Source organism: Haliotis asinina, chromosome 2 (genome assembly GCF_037392515.1).
Source record: "Haliotis asinina isolate JCU_RB_2024 chromosome 2, JCU_Hal_asi_v2, whole genome shotgun sequence".
NCBI lineage: Eukaryota > Metazoa > Mollusca > Gastropoda > Lepetellida > Haliotidae > Haliotis > Haliotis asinina.
In genome coordinates this window covers 81,670,711-81,688,520 of record NC_090281.1, presented here as the reverse complement: position 1 = coordinate 81,688,520, position 17,810 = coordinate 81,670,711, and the positions used below count along the sequence as shown (strand labels likewise).

General features: G+C 36.0%; 1 protein-coding gene across 1 annotated transcript in view; it reads left to right on the top strand.

Annotated features, from left to right (window-relative positions):
* Positions 1-17,810, top strand: part of LOC137274424 (FRAS1-related extracellular matrix protein 2-like) — a 189,894-nt gene that overhangs the window by 137,218 nt on the left and 34,866 nt on the right. Inside the window, exons 3-7 of the mRNA XM_067807596.1 lie at positions 2,865-3,011; positions 3,593-3,673; positions 16,066-16,215; positions 17,028-17,153; positions 17,265-17,510. Of these exons, the coding sequence (XP_067663697.1) occupies positions 2,865-3,011; positions 3,593-3,673; positions 16,066-16,215; positions 17,028-17,153; positions 17,265-17,510 (750 nt within the window). The remainder of the gene's footprint in view (positions 1-2,864; positions 3,012-3,592; positions 3,674-16,065; positions 16,216-17,027; positions 17,154-17,264; positions 17,511-17,810) is intronic.

Genomic DNA, 17,810 nt, shown 5'->3' with positions numbered 1-17,810 from the left:
ATGTAAATGTCATATAGCTGAAAAGCTGTTAAACATAAAAAGTTAAAAAGTTGTTTAAAGTTTACTCTGTGAAAGGACTATAGTTTATTCCCTATAGTTGTGTTGTATATTTGATGTGAAATCTCTTCAGGTGGTGGGTTAGTGTTGTGGTAAAAGCAATCACTTGTCATGCTGAAGACCTGGACTCTATTATCTACATGGTTACAATATAGCCCTGGTATCCCCCCTGGAATATTGCTAAACTAAATTCACACACTCGCTTCCTCCATGTCATTTGGTTCTTTCTAAAAGCCAACATAGATGTATAAACAAGTTATTAGTGAAGATGTGCAAATTACATATCTCCTACCCAATTGACCTTCACCTTGAGCCATACATTCCACTTCCAAACATTCATACTCCGTGTTGATAGCCCTGCCAGAAATCTGGTGAACCCTCTTTCCGAGAAGCGCTATCCTGTCAGAGGAAGATCAGTGCTGTATTGCTATTGCCGAAACTCGCAGCGTGATGTAAGACGCAGCATGTGCATGTTATAAGGCTGTATATCGACCTAGTTACTTAGTGTTATCCCATGATGGAGCACGGCATTCACATGCTTCTCTCGCAGACCAAAGCAGGTGGCTGACTTCTGCATTAGTGTAGAAAACTCTGGTCCATCAGAAATGTTTGTAAAACAATACTTTACCTCACTGAAAAGATTATTTTATCCATTGCAGGGATGTTTATTTTGGATCTGGAAGATGCTTGTATGCGTTTATTTATAACAGGAAGGAAAGCTCTGTTAACCAATACTTTTACATTTACTGCACAGAAATTGCCATGGTCTCTAGAATGGCCTGGCTTGGTAATTAAACTGTCTGCAGGTCAGTCGTGTGTGGTTAGCAGACATTCGAGAGTTACTCCCCTTCTTTGATTTCACACAAGCAGTATCCTATAACAATAAACAGACCAATCAGATGTCTAGTCAGTCAGAAATTACTAAATCCAATTCTCCGGACAAATCTACAGTCTGCTAAAAACTGACTTGCTGATAAATGGACAAGCGTTAGATAATTGATTCCTGCAGTTTTCATAGAAGTATGTTGCGACAATATTGTCTGTCTCTATTATCAACTTTCATCTAGTGATTTCATTTACTGATGATGTCAAAGTCAATTTAATACAGTCTAAAAATTCCATATACATGTACTGGTGAGGTGATTATGTTGGTGTTATTCAGGTTCCATGCATTTATGTCAGCTGTTCAACTATTATCCAACAGTTTTACATGTTGTAAGAGGCAAATAACAGAACTGTGTGGTCAGGCTCGCTGACTTGGTTGACACATGTCATCAGTTCCCATTTATACACATCCATGCCCATGTTGTTGATGACTGGATTGTCTGGTCCAGACTCTGTTATTTACAGACCGCCACCATATAGCTGGAATAGTGCAGCGTAAAACTAAACTCACTAGCTCACATGCTTGGTTAGCAAATATGAATATGATTTATACTTTTTTAATTGTGTGTCAGTTTACATAAAATTACTTTTTTCATCAAATGTACTTATTCCCCCTTCCACAAACAAGTTCAGTATATCAATGCTAACATTTTAACAATGTCCTTTTTTTCATTGATCCATGTAGGACACACCTTTCTACACCCCCTCGATCATACATGACATTGCACACATTAACCATCAATCAGCTATCTTGACACTATCCACAAACATTTAAATGTGCTGAAACAGCTCTTTCACTACACTGCATTCACATCAGAAATCTCACAACATGTGCCCTCACACCTGAACAGTGTTACCTGAGCTAACGAGGCAGGTATACGTGTGTACCTGTGCAGGTGATGTAGGTGATGTGATTAGGTTACCTTTTAGCATGCAGCACACATGACTAGTCATATGTTCCCTGTGTAATACTAACATGTGATGGAGCACCTGCACCAGGTGTACTGGATTATCACTTAGCTACTCATATCATGAATAAGGGGGATTTATAAGCGATAAATGGGGTTCTAAAAAGATTTTGTTGGCTGTTTGAAGATCATGTTCTGCTGGAGGCTGAAAGTACAATGCTGAGATGGCTCTTGGCAGCAATAAATTAGCTAAGATGTAACAGATACAATTTACGTCAATCTTACTCAGAAGGGTTTTTCTATGATGATAGTGATAATGAACCTTATTGAGAAGGTTTGTTGTTGATATGTTGTCTGACTCTGCACTCAGCAATTTTTCAGCTATATGTTGGTTATTGAGAAAGGTTTGATGATGATTTTATGCCTCTATGATACTTAGAGAACATATTTCAGAAATGGTAGTATTCTATGACATATCATTTGAACAAGTATGAATCAGAGTTATCAGATATAGTTAATTACAAGAAAATGGAGAGGACAGATTTTTTTCAAATTGAATATGTGTTCAATTGATTTGAAAGAGTTACAATACATCCTACTGTGCTGGCAATCTATAGAGTACTTTTGTCCTGTATTGTTCAGTATGGAGATATCTTTTCATGGTTGCATAACAGTTTTAAACAAAATGTTTGTCAATCTAGTTATTACACTGTCCTTTGGTGACAGGCTTTCACATATGTATTTATTGTTTATGCACAACATTTATTGTCACAAAATAGATGAACTGTGTGACTTCAAATTGAACTCATCTACTGAATCGCAGCTTCCTGTCAACTTACCTTACTTTTTCTCATCTGTCATGGTGGCCTTGTGGTTATGGTGTTCACTGATCATAGCTAACACCCGAGTTTCATTCTTCACCTAGATGTGATGTGTCAGTTCATATGTTTTGGCCCAGATTTTTTGTTTATAAACAGCTACATGCCATTCTGACTCCATCACTTTGTTTTCTAGGTAGTAACACGCTTGGCAACCAGCCTTTCCACCTCAACTGGGCTTGGATCTCACTGGAAAGTGATAAACTCTTCGTTAATGAGACAGACAAGGAATTGGAGGTGACCCTGCGACGTCGAGGTTATCTGGGCGAGACTTCCTTCGTCAGTAAGTAAATGCATCCATTACTGATGTAATATGTAACAGTCTTGTAATGTAGCTGAAGGATTGATGCATTACAGTACCATGCATCATGGCCTAGGATCTTGTAACATGACTGTAATATTGCTGACTACAGCCTGATTGCATTTAGATGAATTAACCAGCTGATCTTTCTGCACCTGTCCTCCAAATATAGTCTTGGGCAGAAACAGTCTCTGTTTATCCAGCTTGGGCCTAAAGGAGAATTTGGTGGTCACTGACTTGGCAATATATTCTAAAGGAAATAAATAAGGGAACACCACTTTATGGCAGTGTTCCTTTGTATATATTCAGATTTTCTCCCATAGTGCTATTCAAAGCTGGTGATGAAATCTGGAAAATATTATTCTCACTAACTCACTCACTCACTCACTCACTCACTCACTCACTCACTCACTCACTCAGGTTTGTAAGCCCTAACCAATAGAAACAAGTCTTGACAAAGTAGGAATATAGTAAAGTGTGGCACATGAGAACTTTCCCTCAGAAATCTTTGAATAATGTAGGCATTTGTCCAGTGTTTAACACAATGCGCTGTGTTTTTTCAGCCATATTTGTGATCAATGGCACAGCTAAGGTTGGCGAAGACATCAATCCTCGATATGCTGATCAGGTCCAGTTTAATCCTGGTGAGTACAAATTTATGACCTTGTTTAGATTCATCTGTCTCCAGGTTTTATGTCAGAATAAAACTGTGGATTAAATGGTCACAATGGTAGTTGGTATCAGTGCAGGACAAGAGAGGTGGCCCAGATGTCTAAATTTCATAGTGAGTTTGAGTCCTTGCCCACCCTTACCACATTTGACTGCCTTGTTGTCCCAGAACCACCTTATTTTCCTGCCCTATCATTCACCCCATCTGTAATGAAGCAAGTCTAGGTTTCTTAAGGTCCTGAATCTTCCATATATAATTGGAGATAATTATACACACATAGAGACTAAGCTTGTCTGATGTCTGTGTCATGTTTTTCTCCCACTTTGTGAATGATGATAGGGTAGCCCAGTGGTTAAAGTGTTCACTCATTACACCACTTCCCTGAGTTTGATAACCCTCATTGGTACATTGTGTGAAGCCATTTCTGGTGTCCCCCAATGTGATATTACTGGAATATTGCAAAAAGTGGAGTAACATCCAACTCACTCACTCATTCATTCTCACACTTTGTATGATGCTGCTTGTGTTCCAAGACATTACATGTTTAACAGGTTATTTCAAGTGGTTTGGGAATATTTTCATCTACTAGTTTCAATTTTAAATTAATAATTACTTAAAGATACGTATTTGAAAGTAATTCTTCATCATGTCACTATTCCAAAGAATTCCCTGTATGATGTTCTTTTTGACTAAGGTTGATCAGTGGTTATTACCTGACAGTGACATCACTCTATTGATCAATGGTTATTAACCAACAGTGACATCACTCTATTGTTCTTAGGGGACACTTTTTATCTCATAATATCCCTCAAATCTCATACAATCTCGCTTCCTTGTGCAGGTATCTAAATAATGTCCCTCTGCACCGGGCATTATCATAATAAAGTCCCACTACCCTGGGCATTATCTTAATAACATCCCTTTGTCCCGGAACTTTTAATTATTGCTTGTTTTGAACATTGATACGACTGTGTCTTTCCATCACTGAATATGATCATAAAACATGACATTACTGACAATTTCCAAAATATAGTGACGATACCTGGTTTCGAACCCGCAATCCTTCACTTACAAGCTTGCAATTTTATCCACAAGGCTACAAAGGATCACTGAAAACGCTGAAAAATGAGATTGTGTTTCAGTATGAACCATGTGTTACTGGCAAGATGGGTAGTACAGGCAGCGCACTTGCAGATCATGGATAGTATAGGCAGCGCACTTGCAGATCATGGATAGTATAGGCAGCGCGCTTGCAGATCATGGATAGTATAGGCAGCGCACTTGCAGATCATGGATAGTATAGGCAGCGCACTTGCAGATCATGGGTAGTACAGGCAGCACACTTGCAGATCATGGGTAGTATCTCGTAAGCAGCACACTTGCAGATCATGGGTAGTATAGGCAGCGCACTTGCAGATCATGGGTAGTATAGGCAGCGCACTTGCAGATCATGGGTAGTATAGGCAGCGCACTTCCAGGTCATGGGTAGTACAGGCAGCGCACGTGCAGATCATGGGTAGCATAGGCAGCGCACTTGCAGATCATGGGTAGTACAGGCAGCGCACTTGCAGATCATGGGTAGTGTGTGCAGAGCACATGTATTGCACATGCAAGGCAAGACACCAACTGCTAGTCTCATCCTAGTTGATTTCATCAGTGAATACCAAATATTGAAATTATATCTAAAGTATATCTTTGGTTGGTAAATAACTTAAAACATGACCGATGGACGGAAGGCTTACTTTTCAATAATGCCTGGGGTAGGGGGGATCATGTTATATCCTACACGTAAAGTATTGAAATGTAAGTTTTGATCAGATATATAGCTGTGAGAAGACATGTTTCTACACATTTATTCTCCAATCTAGATATGTTTCCTTGATAATATGTTGCCTGATGTATTCTGTATACACTACTGTGTAAATAAACAACATGTATCTGATGCTATCTGAGACCAGCTTTTTAAACAGTGTCCACCCAGTGTTTGGAGTGTATCTTTTGATAGTTTTTTGTTAAAATTGTTTGTCACAAATGACTAACATTTGTCAATATCTGTTATCAGAATAGTTTAATTGAGTTTACTCCTTCCTGAAGACAGCAATTAAATCAGTGTGTGATAGGATTCAGTTAGTCATCAGGGCGTATGGTCATTGTCAAACAGACAGTTCTTGTAAACTTTGTCCTGCCTGGGTCGTCATGGTTATGTTTTGGAATCAGGAAATGGTAAACACAGATACTCAATAACTCAGTGTGGCAAGTTTGGCAATCTTTCATGGTGATTTGCCATTTTTACTGTATTTTTTTTATGGGGACTGTTATTTGAACTCGTTTGAAGGTTTGTGGGAAATCCATTTCTACCACCCATGAGATTTGTGTTCACCAGGGATGAAAAGTGTAATCCGCCCATACCTTGAAAGAACTTTAGAGAAGGTGGTATTTATCTTCTAAAGAAAAAATTAGTACCTCATATTTTAGATATACTAACTTCTTCACCTCTCCTGGGGGTGTTTGTGGTTTTAAATAGGCTTAATTATTGATTCCTTGAGTATTAATTTGATATTTATGTTAATGCCAATGCAGTGAAACCCTGTTCTCAAATAAGTTTTGTATGTTTGAGGCAGTGGGGTAGCCTAGTGGTTAAAGGATTTGCACATCACACTGATGACCTAGGTTCAATTCCCTGCATGCAATGTTTGAAGAACATTTCTGCTGTCCCAACGCTGGGATATTTCTTGAACTATTGCTATAAGTCTTATAAGAATCACACCAAAGAGTTTATTCCTGGTAAATCTCGTGGGTTAAATATTTGGGGGAAGAATTTATTTCCTTCCATAGCCAAGGCTTATTGTAAAAACACCCACATACTGGATTAATTGTTATAGAAAAACTTGCACCTGTGTCATGTATTCCCAAGTCTGGTCAACTCTCCAAGCACCTGTTGAATCATATTCCTCATGCATTCAAGGTATATTTTGGGAATAGTTTGGTATGCCTTTCTCTTTGTGGCGATTTTTCTATTCCAGGGGAAGGTAATTACCACTTGTACACCATGAAAAATCAGCACATGAAGCATGTCATGGAGCTCGTTAAACTCAACATCAGAGTCTGATATCATCCACCTCAAACATTGTAAATCATGGTCACATAGCAACATGTCCGTCTGTTGTCCCCACTTCTCTTAGATCTCTTACAATGGTTATCTCCCCAGTGTTCATATGCCTAATTTAAAATCAATCCAGTGGAGACAGACACATTAGTTTAGCCTCATTGCCCTCCATATCTCCAGGGCTTGTCTTGTAGGAGTTGTGTTGGTGGGACATAAGCTGATTGTGTTACATTGTTACAGTTGCCGCTGCAGGTGCCCACCCTTGTGATTCCTCACATTCTGATAACTCTCTTACTGCAGACTATAGCTAAAATGTATCAGTCTGCTACCAGGAATAGACTCTTTGGTAGGATTCTTATAAGACTTTCAGTTCTGGTGTCCAGGCAATTTGTAGTTCAGCATGTGAGATTGCTCAATATTTTCAAAAGGCATATACTTCCGACCAAAGTGCTTGACATTGCAGACTGATGAGGGGGGAAGAGAGTGGAAAGAATGTGTTGGTTGTATGTATACAGACAGGTTTAATTGGGTAAGGAAACTCATATCTGAGCATAAGTGGGGTTATATCAGTGTTGAAAATTCATCAAAAAAATCTATCCAGATAGTCAGACAGCCCAGATTTCATGAAGTATGTGGACCAACTCTTTTCAAAATCAAAATAAAATAACAGTCTCCTAAACATAATATTAGCAACATGATGATCCTTGATCGTCTATTTTTGTGAAGGACAGGCTATTTAAATAAATAAATTTACTAGTAATTAGTAAGACTGTCCTTATATTAATATATTGGCTAAAAAACCCGAACATGTCTACTTTTTCTTGTGTTAGGTTTTGGAACAGGCTGTGTTTGTTCAAGACTGGTCACTTTTTAGGCCAGTCAGTCCTTGAACAAGCCACATTTCAAAACTATTTCATGCAATGACTGGAGGTTAGGGACCTTCCCTGTGGTGTCTGAGCTTGCACAGTGGGAGGGCAACTGAACAGAAAAAACGGAGGTGGCTCTAGAAAAAACACACATTGTGGAAGCTTCAAGACGAGTAAAATAAACTTACAACCAATTACACAACAGCTTGCAGGAAAATGTAATACCCTCGGGCTTCATCATTGTGAAAACAGCCAGGATGTGTAAAATGATTGTGAAGTAAAGATAGTGCCTCCCAGTGAAATGGAGGCTTTCTGTATGTGTTGTAATTAAGCTTGCGAAAATGCCACACGGCCCAAATTAATGTAGAAGTTGTGAGGTTTCACGTGTAAGTGTTGACAGTTCATTTTGTTGTGTAAACATGTGTCGACCAAAGATACATAGGCTGGCAACTCATTATTTGTGAATGGAATCAATGCCTTTTATGATATATGCTTAGTTTTTCTTTTTCATTGTAAATTGTGTCAGATGCATATGTTGAAATTCTGTCCAATGGAGTTAAGTAAATTAAGACTGTGTGCCATTTCTTTGAATTAAAGTATTTTGTGAATTTAGATATTTGTTGCTGATAAATTCAATGCTCTAAAAATGTAGCTGGTAAAAAATGTTTCTAGCACCCCTATTGTCATTATGAGCAGACATGAATCAGATATTTACCATCCTGTTGATGAGCCACTTAGAAAAAAAGGACAGGTAACTCTAACCACACATCATTGCCATCTGATATGTGTGACCTTTAGTTTATTTTTGAAGGGGTAAAAAAAATAGTGCAAACACTTTTTACTTGTCAAAAACACAGACCAATAAATGTTTCTCTGTTTTAGGGTGAAACATAACTAATGTAATGCTAAAGAGATAAAATGTCTTTAGAGGGTTTAAGCTTTAAATATAGTATCTGCTGAAAAATGTCTTGTTAACAAATTCCTTATTGGAATAGTTGCATAGTTGCAGAACTGAAAATTTTTTTGGATTATGTTTTTCAAATTTTTTTTTGTTTTTTTTTTGACAAAAACAAGAAAAGATTGCCTTGATTTTCCAAAGGTAATCTTTTGTTAACTTCTTCTAATGTCTGTGAATTTGTGGATAGTTCTAGGGGGATATCTGTATGATCTCAGAGAGTCTTGCAACAATAATATACACAAGGATTGATCAGCATTCTAGAAGTTGATGAGTCCAAAATAAAACATGCAACTTTATACATGACAACTTCTTGTTTATTGCATTAAGCAACATTTCAATGTAGCTTCTTACGTCATTATCAAGCTAAAGTGACAACTTCTTGTTTATTGCATTAAGCAACATTTCAATGTAGCTTCTTACGTCGTTATCAAGCTAAAGTGACAACTTCTTGTTTATTGCATTAAGCAACATTTCAATGTAGCTTCTTACATCGTTATCAAGCTAAAGTGACAACTTCTTGTTTATTGCATTAAGCAACATTTCAATGTAGATTCTTACGTCGTTATCAAGCTAAAGTGACAACTTCTTGTTTATTGCATTAAGCAACATTTCAATGTAGATTCTTACATCGTTTATCAAGCTAAAGTGACAACTTCTTGTTTATTGCATTAAGCAACATTTCAATGTAGATTCTTACGTCGTTATCAAGCTAAAGTGACAACTTCTTGTTTATTGCATTAAGCAACATTTCAATGTAGATTCTTACGTCGTTATCAAGCTAAACTGACAACTTCTTGTTTATTGCATTAAGCAACATTTCAATGTAGATTCTTACATCGTTATCAAGCTAAACTGACAACTTCTTGTTTATTGCATTAAGCAACATTTCAATGTAGCTTCTTACGTCGTTATCAAGCTAAAGTGACAACTTCTTGTTTATTGCATTAAGCAACATTTCAATGTAGATTCTTACATCGTTATCAAGCTAAACTGACAACTTCTTGTTTATTGCATTAAGCAACATTTCAATGTAGATTCTTACATCGTTATCAAGCTAAACTGACAACTTCTTGTTTATTGCATTAAGCAACATTTCAATGTAGCTTCTTACGTCGTTATCAAGCTAAAGTGACAACTTCTTGTTTATTGCATTAAGCAACATTTCAATGTAGATTCTTACGTCGTTATCAAGCTAAACTGACAACTTCTTGTTTATTGCATTAAGCAACATTTCAATGTAGCTTCTTACATCATTATCAAGCTAAACTGACAACTTCTTGTTTATTGCATTAAGCAACATTTCAATGTAGCTTCTTACGTCATTATCAAGCTAAAGTGACAACTTCTTGTTTATTGTGTTAAGCAACATTTCAATGTAGCTTCTTACGTCATTATCAAGCTAAACTGACAACTTCTTGTTTATTGCATTAAGCAACATTTCAATGTAGCTTCTTACATCATTATCAAGCTAAACTGACAACTTCTTGTTTATTGCATTAAGCAACATTTCAATGTAGCTTCTTACGTCATTATCAAGCTAAAGTGACAACTTCTTGTTTATTGCGTTAAGCAACATTTCAATGTAGCTTCTTACGTCGTTATCAAGCTAAAGTGACAACTTCTTGTTTATTGTGTTAAGCAACATTTCAATGTAGCTTCTTACGTCGTTATCAAGCTAAACTGACAACTTCTTGTTTATTGTGTTAAGCAACATTTCAATGTAGATTCTTACATCGTTATCAAGCTAAACTGACAACTTCTTGTTTATTGCATTAAGCAACATTTCAATGTAGCTTCTTACATCATTATCAAGCTAAACTGACAACTTCTTGTTTATTGTGTTAAGCAACATTTCAATGTAGATTCTTACATCGTTATCAAGCTAAACTGACAACTTCTTGTTTATTGCATTAAGCAACATTTCAATGTAGATTCTTACATCATTATCAAGCTAAAGTGACAACTTCTTGTTTATTGTGTTAAGCAACATTTCAATGTAGCTTCTTACGTCGTTATAAAGCTAAACTGACAACTTCTTGTTTATTGCATTAAGCAACATTTCAATGTAGCTTCTTACATCATTATCAAGCTAAACTGACAACTTCTTGTTTATTGCATTAAGCAACATTTCAATGTAGCTTCTTACGTCATTATCAAGCTAAAGTGACAACTTCTTGTTTATTGTGTTAAGCAACATTTCAATGTAGCTTCTTACGTCATTATCAAGCTAAACTGACAACTTCTTGTTTATTGCATTAAGCAACATTTCAATGTAGCTTCTTACATCATTATCAAGCTAAACTGACAACTTCTTGTTTATTGCATTAAGCAACATTTCAATGTAGCTTCTTACGTCATTATCAAGCTAAAGTGACAACTTCTTGTTTATTGTGTTAAGCAACATTTCAATGTAGCTTCTTACGTCGTTATCAAGCTAAAGTGACAACTTCTTGTTTATTGTGTTAAGCAACATTTCAATGTAGCTTCTTACGTCGTTATCAAGCTAAACTGACAACTTCTTGTTTATTGTGTTAAGCAACATTTCAATGTAGATTCTTACATCGTTATCAAGCTAAACTGACAACTTCTTGTTTATTGCATTAAGCAACATTTCAATGTAGCTTCTTACATCATTATCAAGCTAAACTGACAACTTCTTGTTTATTGTGTTAAGCAACATTTCAATGTAGATTCTTACATCGTTATCAAGCTAAACTGACAACTTCTTGTTTATTGCATTAAGCAACATTTCAATGTAGATTCTTACATCATTATCAAGCTAAAGTGACAACTTCTTGTTTATTGTGTTAAGCAACATTTCAATGTAGCTTCTTACATCGTTATCAAGCTAAACTGACAACTTCTTGTTTATTGTGTTAAGCAACATTTCAATGTAGCTTCTTACGTCGTTATCAAGCTAAAGTGACAACTTCTTGTTTATTGTGTTAAGCAACATTTCAATGTAGCTTCTTACGTCGTTATCAAGCTAAAGTGACAACTTCTTGTTTATTGTGTTAAGCAACATTTCAATGTAGCTTCTTACGTCGTTATCAAGCTAAAGTGACAACTTCTTGTTTATTGTGTTAAGCAACATTTCAATGTAGCTTCTTACGTCGTTATCAAGCTAAAGTGACAACTTCTTGTTTATTGTGTTAAGCAACATTTCAATGTAGATTCTTACATCGTTATCAAGCTAAACTGACAACTTCTTGTTTATTGCATTAAGCAACATTTCAATGTAGCTTCTTACATCATTATCAAGCTAAACTGACAACTTCTTGTTTATTGTGTTAAGCAACATTTCAATGTAGATTCTTACATCGTTATCAAGCTAAACTGACAACTTCTTGTTTATTGCATTAAGCAACATTTCAATGTAGATTCTTACATCATTATCAAGCTAAAGTGACAACTTCTTGTTTATTGTGTTAAGCAACATTTCAATGTAGATTCTTACATCGTTATCAAGCTAAACTGACAACTTCTTGTTTATTGTGTTAAGCAACATTTCAATGTAGCTTCTTACGTCGTTATCAAGCTAAAGTGACAACTTCTTGTTTATTGTGTTAAGCAACATTTCAATGTAGCTTCTTACGTCGTTATCAAGGTAAAGTGACAACTTCTTGTTTATTGTGTTAAGCAACATTTCAATGTAGCTTCTTACGTCGTTATCAAGCTAAACTGACAACTTCTTGTTTATTGTGTTAAGCAACATTTCAATGTAGATTCTTACATCGTTATCAAGCTAAACTGACAACTTCTTGTTTATTGCATTAAGCAACATTTCAATGTAGCTTCTTACATCATTATCAAGCTAAACTGACAACTTCTTGTTTATTGTGTTAAGCAACATTTCAATGTAGATTCTTACATCGTTATCAAGCTAAACTGACAACTTCTTGTTTATTGCATTAAGCAACATTTCAATGTAGATTCTTACATCATTATCAAGCTAAAGTGACAACTTCTTGTTTATTGTGTTAAGCAACATTTCAATGTAGATTCTTACATCGTTATCAAGCTAAACTGACAACTTCTTGTTTATTGTGTTAAGCAACATTTCAATGTAGATTCTTACGTCGTTATCAAGCTAAAGTGACAACTTCTTGTTTATTGTGTTAAGCAACATTTCAATGTAGATTCTTACATCGTTATCAAGCTAAACTGACAACTTCTTGTTTTTTGCATTAAGCAACATTTCAATGTAGCTTCTTACATCATTATCAAGCTAAACTGACAACTTCTTGTTTATTGTGTTAAGCAACATTTCAATGTAGATTCTTACATCGTTATCAAGCTAAACTGACAACTTCTTGTTTATTGCATTAAGCAACATTTCAATGTAGATTCTTACATCATTATCAAGCTAAAGTGACAACTTCTTGTTTATTGCATTAAGCAACATTTCAATGTAGCTTCTTACATCGTTATCAAGCTAAAGTGACAACTTCTTGTTTATTGCATTAAGCAACATTTCAATGTAGATTCTTACATCATTATCAAGCTAAAGTGACAACTTCTTGTTTATTGCATTAAGCAACATTTCAATGTAGCTTCTTACATCGTTATCAAGCTAAACTGACAACTTCTTGTTTATTGTGTTAAGCAACATTTCAATGTAGATTCTTACATCGTTATCAAGCTAAACTGACAACTTCTTGTTTATTGCATTAAGCAACATTTCAATGTAGATTCTTACATCATTATCAAGCTAAAGTGACAACTTCTTGTTTATTGCATTAAGCAACATTTCAATGTAGCTTCTTACATCGTTATCAAGCTAAAGTGACAACTTCTTGTTTATTGCATTAAGCAACATTTCAATGTAGCTTCTTACGTCGTTATCAAGCTAAAGTGACAACTTCTTGTTTATTGCATTAAGCAACATTTCAATGTAGCTTCTTACGTCGTTATCAAGCTAAAGTGACAACTTCTTGTTTATTGCATTAAGCAACATTTCAATGTAGATTCTTACATCGTTATCAAGCTAAAGTGACAACTTCTTGTTTATTGCATTAAGCAACATTTCAATGTAGCTTCTTACATCGTTATCAAGCTAAAGTGACAACTTCTTGTTTTTTGCATTAAGCAACATTTCAATGTAGCTTCTTACATCGTTATCAAGCTAAAGTGACAACTTCTTGTTTATTGCATTAAGCAACATTTCAATGTAGCTTCTTACGTCGTTATCAAGCTAAAGTGACAACTTCTTGTTTATTGCATTAAGCAACATTTCAATGTAGCTTCTTACATCATTATCAAGCTAAAGTGACAACTTCTTGTTTATTGCATTAAGCAACATTTCAATGTAGCTTCTTACGTCGTTATCAAGCTAAAGTGACAACTTCTTGTTTATTGCATTAAGCAACATTTCAATGTAGCTTCTTACGTCGTTATCAAGCTAAACTGACAACTTCTTGTTTATTGCATTAAGCAACATTTCAATGTAGCTTCTTACGTCGTTATCAAGCTAAAGTGACAACTTCTTGTTTATTGCATTAAGCAACATTTCAATGTAGCTTCTTACGTCGTTATCAAGCTAAAGTGACAACTTCTTGTTTATTGCATTAAGCAACATTTCAATGTAGCTTCTTACGTCGTTATCAAGCTAAAGTGACAACTTCTTGTTTATTGCATTAAGCAACATTTCAATGTAGATTCTTACATCGTTATCAAGCTAAAGTGACAACTTCTTGTTTATTGCATTAAGCAACATTTCAATGTAGCTTCTTACATCATTATCAAGCTAAAGTGACAACTTCTTGTTTATTGCATTAAGCAACATTTCAATGTAGCTTCTTACGTCGTTATCAAGCTAAAGTGACAACTTCTTGTTTATTGCATTAAGCAACATTTCAATGTAGCTTCTTACGTCGTTATCAAGCTAAAGTGACAACTTCTTGTTTATTGCATTAAGCAACATTTCAATGTAGATTCTTACGTCGTTATCAAGCTAAAGTGACAACTTCTTGTTTATTGCATTAAGCAACATTTCAATGTAGCTTCTTACGTCGTTATCAAGCTAAAGTGACAACTTCTTGTTTATTGCATTAAGCAACATTTCAATGTAGCTTCTTACGTCGTTATCAAGCTAAACTGACAACTTCTTGTTTATTGTGTTACATTGTTATCAAGTTAGAACTGTGACTTTTGGCTTGATAACAATCTAAGGATCTACATCAAATTATCGATGAATGCAGTAAACAAGAAGTTGTCATCCATAAAGTTGTATGTTTCATTTTTATCCATCAAGAGTTTGTAACCTTGACCCATCGTAACTCTGTACCATATTATTGGTTTACAAATGACATACTACTATGAACACCTTGTGGAAATTGCCGGGGCTGTGTACTAGCCATTACATTGCCTCAAACCCTGGTCTTACTTTCAGTGTACATGGTAAACCGTTAACTTCAAATCCTTAACGACAGTTTGGATATGTTACCAACCCGTCTACTTGCTAATTGATTGCTACAGTATATTCACAGAGCCTTGTTTACGAGGAATTTATAAGTGTTTTAAGTGTAATGGATGCTTCAGTCAGTGTGTTCTTTGACTTAATGAGGACAAATTAAATTAATGAGATACTTACATTCTCCTAAAGGATAAACCTTAACCAAAGAATCATGGAGTTTATTAAAAGAAGATTTTAATATATCCCATGTTTGACAGTTGGATACCGTGTAATATTTCAAGTGAGTAAAGTAAGCTTTCTGTGAAGGAAGACAGTGTTGATAAAGATTCAACTCTTTCAGGATCAGTGGGGTATCCTAGTGGCTAAAGCATTGCTCTTCATGCTGAAGACCTGGGTTCGATTCCCCAATGAGATTGTTGTAATACTGCTAAAAGAGGCAAAGTAACGTCACTCTTTCACTCGCTCAACTGTCACAAATGTCACACATTAGGAGTAGAGGTTTGAATGAACTGCTCTATCCATATATATTACTATATATATATATTACTGTATGTAGTGACAACTTAATAGCAACCAAATTCGTTACCATGTTTTGACAAACAGTTTTGCAGTTACTAGCTGACCTATCAATCTTTAGTTTGCCGTGAGCTTTAGGGGTGAGAAGCAGGTGTCAGGGCTAGAAAATCAGCTATGCAGAGCAGTCCCCGTTTGTTAGGACAGAATCCAGTTTAGTTTTATTTTGTAGTGTGTCAGCACCATCCCAAATGTTGTGGGCTTTACCAAAATGAGTTAATGGTGTTGCACATATCAATATTCCAGCTTATAGCTGTGGTCTGTAAAAAGTTGAGCCTGGATCAGACATTCCAGTGATCAACTGCATTTGCTTTGCCTTCACCAAAATGGTAAATGCAATGAACAGCACTAGTTTGGACATCATGATGTAACTGAAATATTGCCAAACGTTGGCAGAACCGAAACTCACTGATTTTGTGTTTACAAAGATTTATTTATCATATTTCAGGCCAGACTGAGAAAGTTTGGAGACTGAGGATCTTAGATGATGAGAAATATGAAAAGAGAGAGACCTTCAGCCTGGAGCTGTCCAAGCCTGTCATGGGGGTTCTTGAGTATCCTAATGTGGCCAAGGTCACCATCACAGACAAGGAAGATGGTGAGTATCATCATGTCATGTTGGTACATTCATCTCAGGCCCAGGCCCCATTTGCAGAAAGTGATTCCAGTACTATGACTAACTCTTATGTTGCACTTAATACTAAGATTGCTTTGTGCATATGGGCTTAGGGCATATATACTGAAGGAAACAAATAAGGGAACTCGACTTCATGGCAGTGTTTCTTTATCTGTTTCCAGATTTCCTCCCACAGTGCCTTTCAAAGCTGGTTAAGAACACTGGAAAATGTTAATGGAACAGCTTAATTTTCATGTGTTCCTTTATTTGTATCTTTCAATATATTTCATACACAGCTCTCACCGCCATTACCCTCCCCTTTGTGGGGACATATACTTTTCAGTGTCAAAAACTTAAGACTTCCTGGATGCTTCATGGTTTCTTCATGGTCTTATTTGACTCGGATTAGAATTGCTCTTCAGTAACCCATTCAGGACTACTCTGTAGTCTGGTATAAGTCCAGTACTCAAATACACGTTAGAATGGCAATATCCTTTCTTTTACGGCTGTTGCATTCAACATGAACTTTGGAAAGCCTTGCTTTTGGTAATACGTATGACTTTCTGCATAGAGATTATTCAGCTGTCAGTTAAAGGTATAGACAATAGATAATCAAGATCTATGTGTGAATCATAAACGTGCTGATGAGATAGGGAGATTAGTACACAGAACCCAAATTTTCAGCAACCTCTTGGGAAGCCATTTTGTTGCTTTATATCATATGACTTGGAACATGGAAGCATTTATTCTGATATAAAAATCTTTCTTATCTGTTTTGTTTGGTTTTGTTTCAGAATCTACTGTATCAATCCCAGAGAAGGAATACCATGTGTCTGAAGACATTGGGGAGATCCTAATCCCTGTGAAGAGAGAGGGAGATCTGTCAGATGAGCTCATGGTCATCTGCTCAACTGTTCAAGGTCAGTAGGGGAGGGAACTCTTGTAACTATAATTTTATGACACAGGGAACAGGCTGCTATATTCAAATCTCTTTAGTCTCCAGCTTACCAAACTCAAACGACCATTTTCAGGTTCAGCAACAGGGACTACCCCCAGCACTGTAACATCCTTCTCCGACTACATCACCCGCAGCCAAGACCACCGCAGCATCGTCAGGTTCGACAAGGATGAGAAGGAGAAGTACTGCCATGTGATGATCATCGACGACTCCCTGTACGAGCCAGAGGAAAACTTTACTGTCATCCTCACTGAACCCATGGGAGGCAAGATCGGAGACAACAAGACCACTGTTCTCATTGAACCAGATAAAAATGATGGTCAGTGTCTATGCATGCAATTTTTTTTTTTTTAGGAACTTGTACTTGGCATAGTTTTACGAGTTTTTCTGCTGAATGAAAGGTGTAGTAATTATTTCCACTTCTGACATCAGATATTGATTACATTTAGTTATGTGCTTCTCTGGACATTTGTCAGTAAGAACAGGATACACATATTGTTTTACTTCTGTGTTAGTTTTAGGTATAAACACCCACCTCCCTTAGTGTAAGAAATAATGTTCAAGTGTTAAGCTTATAAAACAATTAGGAAGTTTGTTTGTTTTAGTCTCTCTTATCCAA